Genomic DNA, 17,872 nt, shown 5'->3' with positions numbered 1-17,872 from the left:
GTAAGTGCATTGTCCGTGTATAATGCGCTGTGCGGGGAGTCACTAAGATCCTGCACCCGATATCCTGCATGTGTCACTTCCCCGCTCAGGTCCCCGGAGTTCACCTTCTTCTTCCTGGTGCATGTAAGTGCATTGTCCGTGTATAATGCGCTGTGCGGGGAGACACTAAGATCCTGTGCCCGATATCCTGCATGTGTCGCTTCCCCGTTCAGGTCCCCGGAGTTCACCTTCTTCTTCCTGGTGCATGTAAGTGCATTGTCCGTGTATAATGCGCTGTGCGGGGAGTCACTAAGATCCTGCGCCCGATATCCTGCATGTGTCACTTCCCCGCTCAGGTCCCCGGAGTTCACCTTCTTCTTCCTGGTGCATGTAAGTGCATTGTCCGTGTATAATGCGCTGTGCAGGGAGTCACTAAGATCCTGCGCCCGATATCCTGCATGTGTCGCTTCCCCGCCCAGGTCCCTGGAGTTCACCTTCTTCTTCCTGGTGCATGTAAGTACATTGTCCGTGTATAATGTGCTGTGCGGGGAGTCACTAAGATCCTGCACCCGATATCCTGCATGTGTCGCTTCCCCGCTCAGGTCCCTGGAGTTCACCTTCTTCTTCCTGGTGCATGTAAGTGCATTGTCCGTGTATAATGTGCTGTGCAGGGAGTCACTAAGATCCTGCCCCGATATCCTGCATGTGTCACTTCCCTGCTCAGGTCCCCGGAGTTCACCTTCTTCTTCCTGGTGCATGTAAGTGCATTGTCCGTGTATAATGCGCTGTGCGGGGAGTCACTAAGATCCTGCACCCGATATCCTGCATGTGTCACTTCCCCGCTCAGGTCCCCGGAGTTCACCTTCTTCTTCCTGGTGCATGTAAGTGCATTGTCCGTGTATAATGCGCTGTGCGGGGAGTCACTAAGATCATGTCCCCGATATCCTGCATGTGTCGCTTCCCCGCTCAGGTCCCCGGAGTTCACCTTCTTCTTCCTGGTGCATGTAAGTGCATTGTCCGTGTATAATGTGCTGTGCGGGGAGTCACTAAGATCCTGCCCCGATATCCTGCATGTGTCGCTTCCCCCGCTCAGGTCCCCGGAGTTCACCTTCTTCTTCCCGGAGCATGTAAGTGCATTGTCCGTGTATAATGCGCTGTGCGGGGATTCACTAAGATCGTGCTCCCGATATCCTGCATGTGTCGCTTCCCCGCTCAGGTCCCAGGAGTTCACCTTCTTCTTCCTGGTGCATGTAAGTGCATTGTCCGTGTATAATGCGCTGTGCGGGGATTCACTAAGATCCTGCGCCCGATATCCTGCATGTGTCACTTCCCCGCTCAGGTCCCCAGAGTTCTCCTTCTTCTTCCTGGTGCATGTAAGTGCATTGTCCGTGTATAATGCGCTGTGCGGGGAGTCACTAATATCCTGCCCCGATATCCTGCATGTGTCGCTTCCCCCGCTCAGGTCCCCGGAGTTCACCTTCTTCTTCCTGGGGCATGTAAGTGCATTGTCCGTGTATAATGCGCTGTGCGGGGAGTCACTAAGATCGTGCTCCCGATATCCTGCATGTGTCGCTTCCCCGCTCAGGTCCCAGGAGTTCACCTTCTTCTTCCTGGTGCATGTAAGTGCATTGTCCGTGTATAGTGCGCTGTGCGGGGAGTCACTAAGATCCTGCGCCCGATATCCTGCATGTGTCACTTCCCCGCTCAGGTCCCCGGAGTTCACCTTCTTCTTCCTGGTGCATGTAAGTGCATTGTATGCAACACAATTTGAATGTTAAATCCCGCTCTCAGTCCCGCTCTCAATCAGTGGGATCAGCCAACGGCATGTCCCCTAATAGCATGTAAGCAGCGCAGCTGCGTATGTGCCAAAATCCAGGCGCAGACACTTGCCAAATACCTGTCCAAGCTGAGTAATCCGCAAAAACGGTGCACAGTCTGACGTGTGGAGAAAGCCCAATGACATGATGTGGGATCGATCCCAGTCTATCTGTTCCATGAGGATCAGACTCCCTGCTGTAGCCTGCAGTTTCCATGTGTTTGCATCTCTTCAGCGCAGTGCAGGGAACTGCTTGATGTTAAGGGAGCTGCCTCACAAGGTAGCCAAGAAGCAATGTATTTGCATATTTAATTTGCCTGGGTTGGCTTTGGAGGTGTGGTCTTACTAATGAAGAGGTAGGTAGCTATATCCCCCGCTTCTGGGAGAGATTCCCCCGGCCCTCCCCACACGTTCAGTAGACCATGAATACTAAGGTGCATCTACATCACCATGTGTCCGATCCTGAGCCATTCTCCATGGAATCGGAGCAGAAGGTACATGCACTGACTTAGGGCCTCACCTGGGTGGCACATATGACCGGCTTCCCCGCACGGTTGCACTTTCCAATCATCATCTTTTGGGCCAGGAACACTTTTTCTGCTGGAATCTCAATGCCGAGGTCTCCACGAGCCACCATTATCCCATCACTGGCCTCCAAGATCTCATCAAACCTTCAAGCAAAGATCAGGACATCAGTACTAGACTCTAGGAGGAGGTGGGGGTCAAATTATATTAGGGCCACTTACCTCTTCACCCCCTCATGATTCTCGATCTTGCTGATAATCTTGATATTCCGCCCTCTTTGGCCCAGCTCCTGGCGGATGGCCATGACATCCTGCGCCTTGCGGATGAAGGAGGCGAACACCATGTCCACGCCTTGTTCAATGCCGAACTTTAGATCCAAGCAGTCTCGTTCCGATAAGGCAGGGAGATCCACCTCAGCTCCTGGGAGATTCACCCCCTTCCTGCTGCACAAGTTACCCCCATTCTCCACCTCTGCAAGGCAGTAATCCGAACCTGTCCAGGACAGACACCGGTCAGAGAGTTACCCCAGTCTTACATCCATCCACCCTCCAAATTATCCAAAGATCATCTTAAGCAAACAAAACTATCTACAAACCTCCCACCAAGGTCCAATACTACACCCCAACTCACCGATCTCCCTGACCAGCAGAGATATGAGACCATCATCCACAAAGATCCTGCCCCCGACCTTCACCACCTTGCAGATGTTCTTGTAGTCCACCCACAGGGTCTTGTGGTCGCACTTGTCCTCATATGCCGGGTCGGTGGTCACCTTCACGATGGAGCCCTTCTGCAGCTCCACCTCCGCATTTTCCCCCTGACAATCAGAGATGTTAAGAATTGGGATATTCCCTCCCCCCATCAGGTGAGCCCCCCCCCCTTACCTCCTTGATAATCCCGGTGCGGATCTCGGGGCCTTTGGTGTCCAGTGCGATGGCGACGGGGCGGTAGAACATGGGATTAGCGGCAAAGCTTTCAGTGGCTTGGCGCACGTTCTTGATGGATCCGGCGTGGTACTGTAAGGAGGACACTATTAGAGGGACTGGTGGCTCCTGGGGTTCAGGGGACTGGGGCAGCTCACCTCGTGGGTCCCATGAGAGAAGTTTAGGCGGGCAATGTTCAGTCCGGCCTTTATCATCTCTTTCAGCATTTCCACCGAGCGGGAAGCAGGGCCTGGGACGGAGGACGGCAATGAGCACAGGTCACCATGGTAATTACATGACCAATGGGGCATCTGCCAGACATATAGAGGGGTAACACCGGAGTGAGGGGCAGCACTTACCAATGGTACACACAATGCTGGTGTTCCTGGCAGTCAGTGGCTCCGAGTCGATATCCAGAAGACACAGATGTTCCAGGAAGGTGTCCGCCATGGCAGCGCTCAGCTGCTGCTTCTGGAAGAAGGCCGCACCAAGGTCCTGTGTGAGCTGCGCCATATTCTCCGAAAAACGTCTGCGGCTGACTAATGTGAGGAAAGAAAACATTTCATGGTCACCGGGATATACAGGCTATAGAAAAATACAGAGGAGGAGGAGGAGGAGGAGGAGGAGGAGGAGGAGGAGGGTACAGTATAGACATCACTACATACAGAGGAGGAGGAGGAGGGTACAGTATAGACATCACTACATACAGAGGAGGAGGAGGAGGGTACAGTATAGACATCACTACATACAGAGGAGGAGGAGGAGGGTACAGTATAGACATCACTACATACAGAGGAGGAGGAGGAGGGTACAGTATAGACATCACTACATACAGAGGAGGAGGAGGAGGGTACAGTATAGACATCACTACATACAGAGGAGGAGAAGGAGCAGGGTACAGTATAGACATCACTACATACAGAGGAGGAGGAGGAGGGTACAGTATAGACATCACTACATACAGAGGAGGAGGAGGAGGAGGAGGGTACAGTATAGACATCACTACATACAGAGGAGGAGGAGGAGGAGGAGGGTACAGTATAGACATCACTACATACAGAGGAGGAGGAGGCGGGTACAGTATAGACATCACTACATACAGAGGAGGAGGAGGAGGGTACAGTATAGACATCACTACATACAGAGGAGGAGGAGGAGGGTACAGTATAGACATCACTACATACAGAGGAGGAGGAGGAGGAGGGTACAGTATAGACATCACTACATACAGAGGAGGAGGAGGAGGAGGGTACAGTATAGACATCACTACATACAGAGGAGGAGGAGGAGGAGGGTACAGTATAGACATCACTACATACAGAGGAGGAGGAGGGTACAGTATAGACATCACTACATACAGAGGAGGAGGAGGAGGGTACAGTATAGACATCACTACATACAGAGGAGGAGGAGGAGGGTACAGTATAGACATCACTACATACAGAGGAGGAGGAGGAGGGTACAGTATAGACATCACTGCATACAGAGGAGGAGGAGGAGGAGGAGGGTACAGTATAGACATCACTACATACAGAGGAGGAGGAGGAGGAGGGTACAGTATAGACATCACTACATACAGAGGAGGAGGAGGGTACAGTATAGACATCACTACATACAGAGGAGGAGGAGGAGGAGGGTACAGTATAGACATCACTACATACAGAGGAGGAGGAGGAGGGTACAGTATAGACATCACTACATACAGAGGAGGAGGAGGGTACAGTATAGACATCACTACATACAGAGGAGGAGGAGGAGGAGGGTACAGTATAGACATCACTACATACAGAGGAGGAGGAGGAGGAGGGTACAGTATAGACATCACTACATACAGAGGAGGAGGAGGAGGAGGGTACAGTATAGACATCACTACATACAGAGGAGGAGGAGGGTACAGTATAGACATCACTACATACAGAGGAGGAGGAGGAGGGTACAGTATAGACATCACTACATACAGAGGAGGAGGAGGAGGGTACAGTATAGACATCACTACATACAGAGGAGGAGGAGGAGGGTACAGTATAGACATCACTACATACAGAGGAGGAGGAGGAGGAGGGTACAGTATAGACATCACTACATACAGAGGAGGAGGAGGAGGGTACAGTATAGACATCACTACATACAGAGGAGGAGGAGGGTACAGTATAGACATCACTGCATACAGAGGAGGAGGAGGGTACAGTATAGACATCACTACATACAGAGGAGGAGGAGGAGGAGGGTACAGTATAGACATCACTACATACAGAGGAGGAGGAGGAGGAGGGTACAGTATAGACATCACTACATACAGAGGAGGAGGAGGAGGGTACAGTATAGACATCACTACATACAGAGGAGGAGGAGGAGGAGGGTACAGTATAGACATCACTACATACAGAGGAGGAGGAGGAGGAGGGTACAGTATAGACATCACTACATACAGAGGAGGAGGAGGAGGGTACAGTATAGACATCACTACATACAGAGGAGGAGGAGGAGGGTACAGTATAGACATCACTACATACAGAGGAGGAGGAGGAGGGTACAGTATAGACATCACTACATACAGAGGAGGAGGAGGAGGGTACAGTATAGACATCACTACATACAGAGGAGGAGGAGGAGGGTACAGTATAGACATCACTACATACAGAGGAGGAGGAGGAGGAGGGTACAGTATAGACATCACTACATACAGAGGAGGAGGAGGAGGGTACAGTATAGACATCACTACATACAGAGGAGGAGGAGGAGGAGGGTACAGTATAGACATCACTACATACAGAGGAGGAGGAGGGTACAGTATAGACATCACTACATACAGAGGAGGAGGAGGAGGGTACAGTATAGACATCACTACATACAGAGGAGGAGGAGGAGGGTACAGTATAGACATCACTACATACAGAGGAGGAGGAGGGTACAGTATAGACATCACTACATACAGAGGAGGAGGAGGAGGGTACAGTATAGACATCACTACATACAGAGGAGGAGGAGGAGGGTACAGTATAGACATCACTACATACAGAGGAGGAGAAGGAGCAGGGTACAGTATAGACATCACTACATACAGAGGAGGAGGAGGAGGGTACAGTATAGACATCACTACATACAGAGGAGGAGGAGGAGGAGGGTACAGTATAGACATCACTACATACAGAGGAGGAGGAGGAGGAGGAGGGTACAGTATAGACATCACTACATACAGAGGAGGAGGAGGCGGGTACAGTATAGACATCACTACATACAGAGGAGGAGGAGGAGGAGGGTACAGTATAGACATCACTACATACAGAGGAGGAGGAGGAGGGTACAGTATAGACATCACTACATACAGAGGAGGAGGAGGAGGGTACAGTATAGACATCACTACATACAGAGGAGGAGGAGGAGGAGGGTACAGTATAGACATCACTACATACAGAGGAGGAGGAGGAGGAGGGTACAGTATAGACATCACTACATACAGAGGAGGAGGAGGAGGGTACAGTATAGACATCACTACATACAGAGGAGGAGGAGGGTACAGTATAGACATCACTACATACAGAGGAGGAGGAGGAGGGTACAGTATAGACATCACTACATACAGAGGAGGAGGAGGAGGAGGGTACAGTATAGACATCACTGCATACAGAGGAGGAGGAGGAGGAGGAGGGTACAGTATAGACATCACTACATACAGAGGAGGAGGAGGAGGAGGGTACAGTATAGACATCACTACATACAGAGGAGGAGGAGGGTACAGTATAGACATCACTACATACAGAGGAGGAGGAGGAGGAGGGTACAGTATAGACATCACTACATACAGAGGAGGAGGAGGAGGGTACAGTATAGACATCACTACATACAGAGGAGGAGGAGGGTACAGTATAGACATCACTACATACAGAGGAGGAGGAGGAGGGTACAGTATAGACATCACTACATACAGAGGAGGAGGAGGAGGGTACAGTATAGACATCACTACATACAGAGGAGGAGGAGGAGGGTACAGTATAGACATCACTACATACAGAGGAGGAGGAGGAGGAGGGTACAGTATAGACATCACTACATACAGAGGAGGAGGAGGAGGGTACAGTATAGACATCACTACATACAGAGGAGGAGGAGGAGGGTACAGTATAGACATCACTACATACAGAGGAGGAGGAGGGTACAGTATAGACATCACTGCATACAGAGGAGGAGGAGGGTACAGTATAGACATCACTACATACAGAGGAGGAGGAGGAGGAGGGTACAGTATAGACATCACTACATACAGAGGAGGAGGAGGAGGGTACAGTATAGACATCACTACATACAGAGGAGGAGGAGGAGGGTACAGTATAGACATCACTACATACAGAGGAGGAGGAGGAGGAGGGTACAGTATAGACATCACTACATACAGAGGAGGAGGAGGAGGAGGGTACAGTATAGACATCACTACATACAGAGGAGGAGGAGGAGGGTACAGTATAGACATCACTACATACAGAGGAGGAGGAGGAGGGTACAGTATAGACATCACTACATACAGAGGAGGAGGAGGGTACAGTATAGACATCACTACATACAGAGGAGGAGGAGGGTACAGTATAGACATCACTACATACAGAGGAGGAGGAGGAGGGTACAGTATAGACATCACTACATACAGAGGAGGAGGAGGAGGGTACAGTATAGACATCACTACATACAGAGGAGGAGGAGGAGGGTACAGTATAGACATCACTACATACAGAGGAGGAGGAGGAGGGTACAGTATAGACATCACTACATACAGAGGAGGAGGAGGAGGGTACAGTATAGACATCACTACATACAGAGGAGGAGGAGGAGGGTACAGTATAGACATCACTACATACAGAGGAGGAGGAGGAGGGTACAGTATAGACATCACTACATACAGAGGAGGAGGAGGAGGGTACAGTATAGACATCACTACATACAGAGGAGGAGGAGGAGGGTACAGTATAGACATCACTACATACAGAGGAGGAGGAGGAGGGTACAGTATAGACATCACTACATACAGAGGAGGAGGAGGAGGGTACAGTATAGACATCACTACATACAGAGGAGGAGGAGGAGGGTACAGTATAGACATCACTACATACAGAGGAGGAGGAGGAGGGTACAGTATAGACATCACTACATACAGAGGAGGAGGAGGAGGGTACAGTATAGACATCACTACATACAGAGGAGGAGGAGGAGGAGGGTACAGTATAGACATCACTACATACAGAGGAGGAGGAGGAGGGTACAGTATAGACATCACTACATACAGAGGAGGAGGAGGAGGGTACAGTATAGACATCACTACATACAGAGGAGGAGGAGGAGGGTACAGTATAGACATCACTACATACAGAGGAGGAGGAGGAGGGTACAGTATAGACATCACTACATACAGAGGAGGAGGGTACAGTATAGACATCACTACATACAGAGGAGGAGGAGGAGGGTACAGTATAGACATCACTACATACAGAGAAGGAGGAGGAGGGTACAGTATAGACATCACTACATACAGAGGAGGAGGAGGAGGGTACAGTATAGACATCACTACATACAGAGGAGGAGGAGGAGGGTACAGTATAGACATCACTACATACAGAGGAGGAGGAGGGTACAGTATAGACATCACTACATACAGAGGAGGAGGAGGAGGGTACAGTATAGACATCACTACATACAGAGGAGGAGGAGGAGGAGGGTACAGTATAGACATCACTACATACAGAGGAGGAGGAGGAGGAGGAGGGTACAGTATAGACATCACTACATACAGAGGAGGAGGAGGGTACAGTATAGACATCACTACATACAGAGGAGGAGGAGGGGGGTACAGTATAGACATCACTACATACAGAGGAGGAGGAGGAGGGTACAGTATAGACATCACTACATACAGAGGAGGAGGAGGAGGAGGGTACAGTATAGACATCACTACATACAGAGGAGGAGGAGGAGGAGGGTACAGTATAGACATCACTACATACAGAGGAGGAGGAGGAGGAGGGTACAGTATAGACATCACTACATACAGAGGAGGAGGAGGAGGGTACAGTATAGACATCACTACATACAGAGGAGGAGGAGGAGGGTACAGTATAGACATCACTACATACAGAGGAGGAGGAGGAGGAGGGTACAGTATAGACATCACTACATACAGAGGAGGAGGAGGAGGAGGGTACAGTATAGACATCACTACATACAGAGGAGGAGGAGGAGGGTACAGTATAGACATCACTACATACAGAGGAGGAGGAGGAGGGTACAGTATAGACATCACTACATACAGAGGAGGAGGAGGAGGGTACAGTATAGACATCACTACATACAGAGGAGGAGGAGGAGGGTACAGTATAGACATCACTACATACAGAGGAGGAGGAGGAGGGTACAGTATAGACATCACTACATACAGAGGAGGAGGAGGAGGAGGGTACAGTATAGACATCACTACATACAGAGGAGGAGGAGGAGGAGGGTACAGTATAGACATCACTACATACAGAGGAGGAGGAGGAGGAGGGTACAGTATAGCCACCACTACATACAGAGGAGGAGGAGGAGGGTACAGTATAGACATCACTACATACAGAGGAGGAGGAGGAGGAGGGTACAGTATAGACATCACTACATACAGAGGAGGAGGAGGAGGGTACAGTATAGACATCACTACATACAGAGGAGGAGGAGGAGGGTACAGTATAGACATCACTACATACAGAGGAGGAGGAGGAGGGTACAGTATAGACATCACTACATACAGAGGAGGAGGAGGAGGGTACAGTATAGACATCACTACATACAGAGGAGGAGGAGGCGGGTACAGTATAGACATCACTACATACAGAGGAGGAGGAGGAGGAGGGTACAGTATAGACATCACTACATACAGAGGAGGAGGAGGGTACAGTATAGACATCACTACATACAGAGGAGGAGTAGGAGAGTACAGTATAGACATCACTACATACAGAGGAGGAGAAGGAGCAGGGTACAGTATAGACATCACTACATACAGAGGAGGAGAAGGAGCAGGGTACAGTATAGACATCACTACATACAGAGGAGGAGAAGGAGCAGGGTACAGTATAGACATCACTACATACAGAGGAGGAGGAGGAGGAGGGTACAGTATAGACATCACTACATACAGAGGAGGAGGAGGAGGAGGGTACAGTATAGACATCACTACATACAGAGGAGGAGGAGGAGGAGGGTACAGTATAGACATCACTACATACAGAGGAGGAGGAGGAGGGTACAGTATAGACATCACTACATACAGAGGAGGAGGAGGAGGGTACAGTATAGACATCACTACATACAGAGGAGGAGGAGGAGGAGGGTACAGTATAGACATCACTACATACAGAGGAGAAGGAGGAGAGTACAGTATAGACATCACTACATACAGAGGAGGAGGAGGAGGGTACAGTATAGACATCACTACATACAGAGGAGGAGGAGGAGGGTACAGTATAGACATCACTACATACAGAGGAGGAGGAGGGTACAGTATAGACATCACTACATACAGAGGAGGAGGAGGAGGGTACAGTATAGACATCACTACATACAGAGGAGGAGGAGGAGGGTACAGTATAGACATCACTACATACAGAGGAGGAGGAGGAGGAGGAGGAGGAGGGTACAGTATAGACATCACTACATACAGAGGAGGAGGAGGAGGAGGGTACAGTATAGACATCACTACATACAGAGGAGGAGGAGGAGGAGGGTACAGTATAGACATCACTACATACAGAGGAGGAGGAGGAGGAGGGTACAGTATAGACATCACTACATACAGAGGAGGAGGAGGAGGAGGGTACAGTATAGACATCACTACATACAGAGGAGGAGGAGGAGGAGGGTACAGTATAGACATCACTACATACAGAGGAGGAGGAGGAGGAGGGTACAGTATAGACATCACTACATACAGAGGAGGAGGAGGAGGGTACAGTATAGACATCACTACATACAGAGGAGGAGAAGGAGGGTACAGTATAGACATCACTACATACAGAGGAGGAGAAGGAGCAGGGTACAGTATAGACATCACTACATACAGAGGAGGAGGAGGAGGGTACAGTATAGACATCACTACATACAGAGGAGGAGGAGGAGGGTACAGTATAGACATCACTACATACAGAGGAGGAGGAGGAGGGTACAGTATAGACATCACTACATACAGAGGAGGAGGAGGAGGTACAGTATAGACATCACTACATACAGAGGAGGAGGAGGGTACAGTATAGACATCACTACATACAGAGGAGGAGGAGGGTACAGTATAGACATCACTACATACAGAGGAGGAGGAGGAGGGTACAGTATAGACATCACTACATACAGAGGAGGAGGAGGGGGGTACAGTATAGACATCACTACATACAGAGGAGGAGGAGGAGGGTACAGTATAGACATCACTACATACAGAGGAGGAGGAGGGTACAGTATAGACATCACTACATACAGAGGAGGAGGAGGAGGGTACAGTATAGACATCACTACATACAGAGGAGGAGGAGGAGGGTACAGTATAGACATCACTACATACAGAGGAGGAGGAGGAGGAGGGTACAGTATAGACATCACTACATACAGAGGAGGAGGAGGGTACAGTATAGACATCACTACATACAGAGGAGGAGGAGGAGGGTACAGTATAGACATCACTACATACAGAGGAGGAGGAGGAGGGTACAGTATAGACATCACTACATACAGAGGAGGAGGAGGGTACAGTATAGACATCACTACATACAGAGGAGGAGGAGGAGGGTACAGTATAGACATCACTACATACAGAGGAGGAGGAGGAGGGTACAGTATAGACATCACTACATACAGAGGAGGAGGAGGAGGGTACAGTATAGACATCACTACATACAGAGGAGGAGGAGGAGGAGGGTACAGTATAGACATCACTACATACAGAGGAGGAGGAGGGTACAGTATAGACATCACTACATACAGAGGAGGAGGAGGAGGAGGGTACAGTATAGACATCACTACATACAGAGGAGGAGGAGGAGGAGGGTACAGTATAGACATCACTACATACAGAGGAGGAGGAGGAGGGTACAGTATAGACATCACTACATACAGAGGAGGAGGAGGAGGAGGGTACAGTATAGACATCACTACATACAGAGGAGGAGGAGGGTACAGTATAGACATCACTACATACAGAGGAGGAGGAGGGTACAGTATAGACATCACTACATACAGAGGAGGAGGAGGAGGGTACAGTATAGACATCACTACATACAGAGGAGGAGGAGGAGGGTACAGTATAGACATCACTACATACAGAGGAGGAGGAGGAGGAGGGTACAGTATAGACATCACTACATACAGAGGAGGAGGAGGAGGGTACAGTATAGACATCACTACATACAGAGGAGGAGGAGGGTACAGTATAGACATCACTACATACAGAGGAGGAGGAGGAGGGTACAGTATAGACATCACTACATACAGAGGAGGAGGAGGAGGGTACAGTATAGACATCACTACATACAGAGGAGGAGGAGGAGGGTACAGTACAGACATCACTACATACAGAGGAGGAGGAGGAGAGTACAGTATAGACATCACTACATACAGAGGAGGAGGAGGAGGGTACAGTATAGACATCACTACATACAGAGGAGGAGGAGGAGGAGGGTACAGTATAGACATCACTACATACAGAGGAGGAGGAGGAGGGTACAGTATAGACATCACTACATACAGAGGAGGAGGAGGAGGAGGGTACAGTATAGACATCACTACATACAGAGGAGGAGGAGGAGGAGGGTACAGTATAGACATCACTACATACAGAGGAGGAGGAGGAGGAGGGTACAGTATAGACATCACTACATACAGAGGAGGAGGAGGAGGGTACAGTATAGACATCACTACATACAGAGGAGGAGGAGGAGGAGGGGTACAGTATAGACATCACTACATACAGAGGAGGAGGGTACAGTATAGACATCACTACATACAGAGGAGGAGGAGGGTACAGTATAGACATCACTACATACAGAGGAGGAGGAGGAGGAGGGTACAGTATAGACATCACTACATACAGAGGAGGAGGAGGAGGGTACAGTATAGACATCACTACATACAGAGGAGGAGGAGAGTACAGTATAGACATCACTACATACAGAGGAGGAGGAGGAGGGTACAGTATAGACATCACTACATACAGAGGAGGAGGAGGAGGGTACAGTATAGACATCACTACATACAGAGGAGGAGGAGGAGGGTACAGTATAGACATCACTACATACAGAGGAGGAGGGTACAGTATAGACATCACTACATACAGAGGAGGAGGAGGAGGAGGAGGGTACAGTATAGACATCACTACATACAGAGGAGGAGGAGGGTACAGTATAGACATCACTACATACAGAGGAGGAGGAGGAGGGTACAGTATAGACATCACTACATACAGAGGAGGAGGAGGAGGGTACAGTATAGACATCACTACATACAGAGGAGGAGGAGGGTACAGTATAGACATCACTACATACAGAGGAGGAGGAGGAGGGTACAGTATAGACATCACTACATACAGAGGAGGAGGAGGAGGGTACAGTATAGACATCACTACATACAGAGGAGGAGGAGGAGGGTACAGTATAGAAATCACTACATACAGAGGAGGAGGAGGAGGGTACAGTATAGACATCACTACATACAGAGGAGGAGGAGGGTACAGTATAGACATCACTACATACAGAGGAGGAGGAGGGTACAGTATAGACATCACTACATACAGAGGAGGAGGAGGAGAGTACAGTATAGACATCACTACATACAGAGGAGGAGGAGGAGGGTACAGTATAGACATCACTACATACAGAGGAGGAGGAGGAGGGTACAGTATAGACATCACTACATACAGAGGAGGAGGAGGGTACAGTATAGACATCACTACATACAGAGGAGGAGGAGGAGGAGGGTACAGTATAGACATCACTACATACAGAGGAGGAGGAGGAGGGTACAGTATAGACATCACTACATACAGAGGAGGAGGAGGGTACAGTATAGACATCACTACATACAGAGGAGGAGGAGGAGGGTACAGTATAGACATCACTACATACAGAGGAGGAGGGTACAGTATAGACATCACTACATACAGAGGAGGAGGAGGAGGAGGGTACAGTATAGACATCACTACATACAGAGGAGGAGGAAGAGGAGGGTACAGTATAGACATCACTGCATACAGAGGAGGAGGGTACAGTATAGACATCACTACATACAGAGGAGGAGGAGGAGGGTACAGTATAGACATCACTACATACAGAGGAGGAGGAGGAGGGTACAGTATAGACATCACTACATACAGAGGAGGAGGAGGGTACAGTATAGACATCACTACATACAGAGGAGGAGGAGGAGGGTACAGTATAGACATCACTACATACAGAGGAGGAGGAGGAGGGTACAGTATAGACATCACTACATACAGAGGAGGAGGAGGAGGGTACAGTATAGACATCACTACATACAGAGGAGGAGGAGGGTACAGTATAGACATCACTACATACAGAGGAGGAGGAGGAGGGTACAGTATAGACATCCCTACATACAGAGGAGGAGGAGGAGGGTACAGTATAGACATCCCTACATACAGAGGAGGAGGAGGAGGAGGGTACAGTATAGACATCCCTACATACAGAGGAGGAGGAGGAGGAGGGTACAGTATAGACATCCCTACATACAGAGGAGGAGGAGGAGGGTACAGTATAGACATCACTACATACAGAGGAGGGAGGAGGGAGGAGGGTACAGTATAGACATCACTACATACAGAGGAGGAGGAGGGTACAGTATAGACATCACTACATACAGAGGAGGAGGAGGAGGGTACAGTATAGACATCACTACATACAGAGGAGGAGGAGGAGGGTACAGTATAGACATCACTACATACAGAGGAGGAGAGAGGGTACAGTATAGACATCACTACATACAGAGGAGGAGGAGGAGGGTACAGTATAGACATCACTACATACAGAGGAGGAGGAGGAGGGTACAGTATAGACATCACTACATACAGAGGAGGAGGAGGAGGGTACAGTATAGACATCACTACATACAGAGGAGGAGGAGGAGGAGGGTACAGTATAGACATCACTACATACAGAGGAGGAGGGTACAGTATAGACATCACTACATACAGAGGAGGAGGAGGGTACAGTATAGACATCACTACATACAGAGGAGGAGGAGGAGGAGGGTACAGTATAGACATCACTACATACAGAGGAGGAGGGTACAGTATAGACATCACTACATACAGAGGAGGAGGAGGGTACAGTATAGACATCACTACATACAGAGGAGGAGGGTACAGTATAGACATCACTACATACAGAGGAGGAGGAGGGTACAGTATAGACATCACTACATACAGAGGAGGAGGAGGAGGAGGGTACAGTATAGACATCACTACATACAGAGGAGGAGGGTACAGTATAGACATCACTACATACAGAGGAGGAGGAGGAGGAGGGTACAGTATAGACATCACTACATACAGAGGAGGAGGAGGGTACAGTATAGACATCACTACATACAGAGGAGGAGGAGGAGGGTACAGTATAGACATCACTACATACAGAGGAGGAGGAGGGTACAGTATAGACATCACTACATACAGAGGAGGAGGAGGAGGGTACAGTATAGACATCACTACATACAGAGGAGGAGGAGGAGGAGGGTACAGTATAGACATCACTACATACAGAGGAGGAGGAGGAGGGTACAGTATAGACATCACTACATACAGAGGAGGAGGAGGAGGGTACAGTATAGACATCACTACATACAGAGGAGGAGGAGGAGGGTACAGTATACACATCACTACATACAGAGGAGGAGGAGGAGGGTACAGTATAGACATCACTACATACAGAGGAGGAGGAGGAGGGTACAGTATAGACATCACTACATACAGAGGAGGAGGAGGGAGGGTACAGTATAGACATCACTACATACAGAGGAGGAGGAGGAGGAGTACAGTATAGACATCACTACATACAGAGGAGGAGGAGGGAGGGTACAGTATAGACATCACTACATACAGAGGAGGAGGAGGAGGGTACAGTATAGACATCACTACATACAGAGGAGGAGGAGAGTACAGTATAGACATCACTACATACAGAGGAGGAGGAGGGTACAGTATAGACATCACTACATACAGAGGAGGAAGGAGGAGGAGGGTACAGTATAGACATCACTACATACAGAGGAGGAGGAGGAGGGTACAGTATAGACATCACTACATACAGAGGAGGAGGAGGAGGAGGGTACAGTATAGACATCACTACATACAGAGGAGGAGGAGGAGGGTACAGTATAGACATCACTACATACAGAGGAGGAGGAGGAGGGTACAGTATAGACATCACTACATACAGAGGAGGAGGAGGAGGAGGAGGGTACAGTATAGACATCACTACATACAGAGGAGGAGGAGGAGGGTACAGTATAGACATCACTACATACAGAGGAGGAGGAGGAGGGGTACAGTATAGACATCACTACATACAGAGGAGGAGGAGGAGGAGGGTACAGTATAGACATCACTACATACAGAGGAGGAGGAGGAGGGTACAGTATAGACATCACTACATACAGAGGAGGAGGAGGAGGGTACAGTATAGACATCACTACATACAGAGGAGGAGGAGGATACAGTATAGACATCACTACATACAGAGGAGGAGGAGGAGGGTACAGTATAGACATCACTACATACAGAGGAGGAGGAGGAGGGTACAGTATAGACATCACTACATACAGAGGAGGAGGAGGAGGGTACAGTATAGACATCACTACATACAGAGGAGGAGAGAGGAGGGTACAGTATAGACATCACTACATACAGAGGAGGAGGAGGGTACAGTATAGACATCACTACATACAGAGGAGGAGAGGAGGAGGGTACAGTATAGACATCACTACATACAGAGGAGGAGGAGGAGGGTACAGTATAGACATCACTACATACAGAGGAGGAGGAGGAGGGTACAGTATAGACATCACTACATACAGAGGAGGAGGAGGAGGGTACAGTATAGACATCACTACATACAGAGGAGGAGGAGGAGGAGGGTACAGTATAGACATCACTACATACAGAGGAGGAGGAGGAGGGTACAGTATAGACATCACTACATACAGAGGAGGAGGAGGAGGGTACAGTATAGACATCACTACATACAGAGGAGGAGGAGGAGGGTACAGTATAGACATCACTACATAAAGAGGAGGAGGAGGAGGGTACAGTATAGACATCACTACATACAGAGGAGGAGGAGGGTACAGTATAGACATCACTACATACAGAGGAGGAGGAGGAGGGTACAGTAATAGACATCACTACATACAGAGGAGGAGGAGGAGGGTACAGTATAGACATCACTACATACAGAGGAGGAGGAGGAGGGTACAGTATAGACATCACTACATACAGAGGAGGAGGAGGAGGGTACAGTATAGACATCACTACATACAGAGGAGGAGGAGGAGGGTACAGTATAGACATCACTACATACAGAGGAGGGAGGAGGAGGGTACAGTATAGACATCA

At 49.0% G+C, this 17,872-nt stretch overlaps 1 protein-coding gene across 7 annotated transcripts in view; it reads right to left on the bottom strand.

Moving 5' to 3' along the window:
* Positions 1 to 17,872, bottom strand: part of PKLR (pyruvate kinase L/R) — a 71,085-nt gene that overhangs the window by 6,474 nt on the left and 46,739 nt on the right. For all 7 annotated transcript variants that reach the window (XM_072131600.1, XM_072131604.1, XM_072131602.1 and 4 more), the window contains 6 exons: positions 3,603 to 3,782; positions 3,402 to 3,493; positions 3,205 to 3,336; positions 2,951 to 3,137; positions 2,542 to 2,812; positions 2,316 to 2,466 (listed from right to left, as the gene is read on the bottom strand). In XM_072131600.1, coding sequence (XP_071987701.1) covers positions 2,316 to 2,466; positions 2,542 to 2,812; positions 2,951 to 3,137; positions 3,205 to 3,336; positions 3,402 to 3,493; positions 3,603 to 3,756 — 987 coding nt within the window. In that variant the 5' untranslated portion in view covers positions 3,757 to 3,782. The remainder of the gene's footprint in view (positions 1 to 2,315; positions 2,467 to 2,541; positions 2,813 to 2,950; positions 3,138 to 3,204; positions 3,337 to 3,401; positions 3,494 to 3,602; positions 3,783 to 17,872) is intronic.

The sequence above is a fragment of the Engystomops pustulosus genome, unplaced genomic scaffold (genome assembly GCF_040894005.1).
Source record: "Engystomops pustulosus unplaced genomic scaffold, aEngPut4.maternal MAT_SCAFFOLD_100, whole genome shotgun sequence".
Taxonomy (NCBI): Eukaryota; Metazoa; Chordata; class Amphibia; order Anura; family Leptodactylidae; genus Engystomops; species Engystomops pustulosus.
This window is presented reverse-complemented; position numbering and strand designations above follow the sequence as displayed.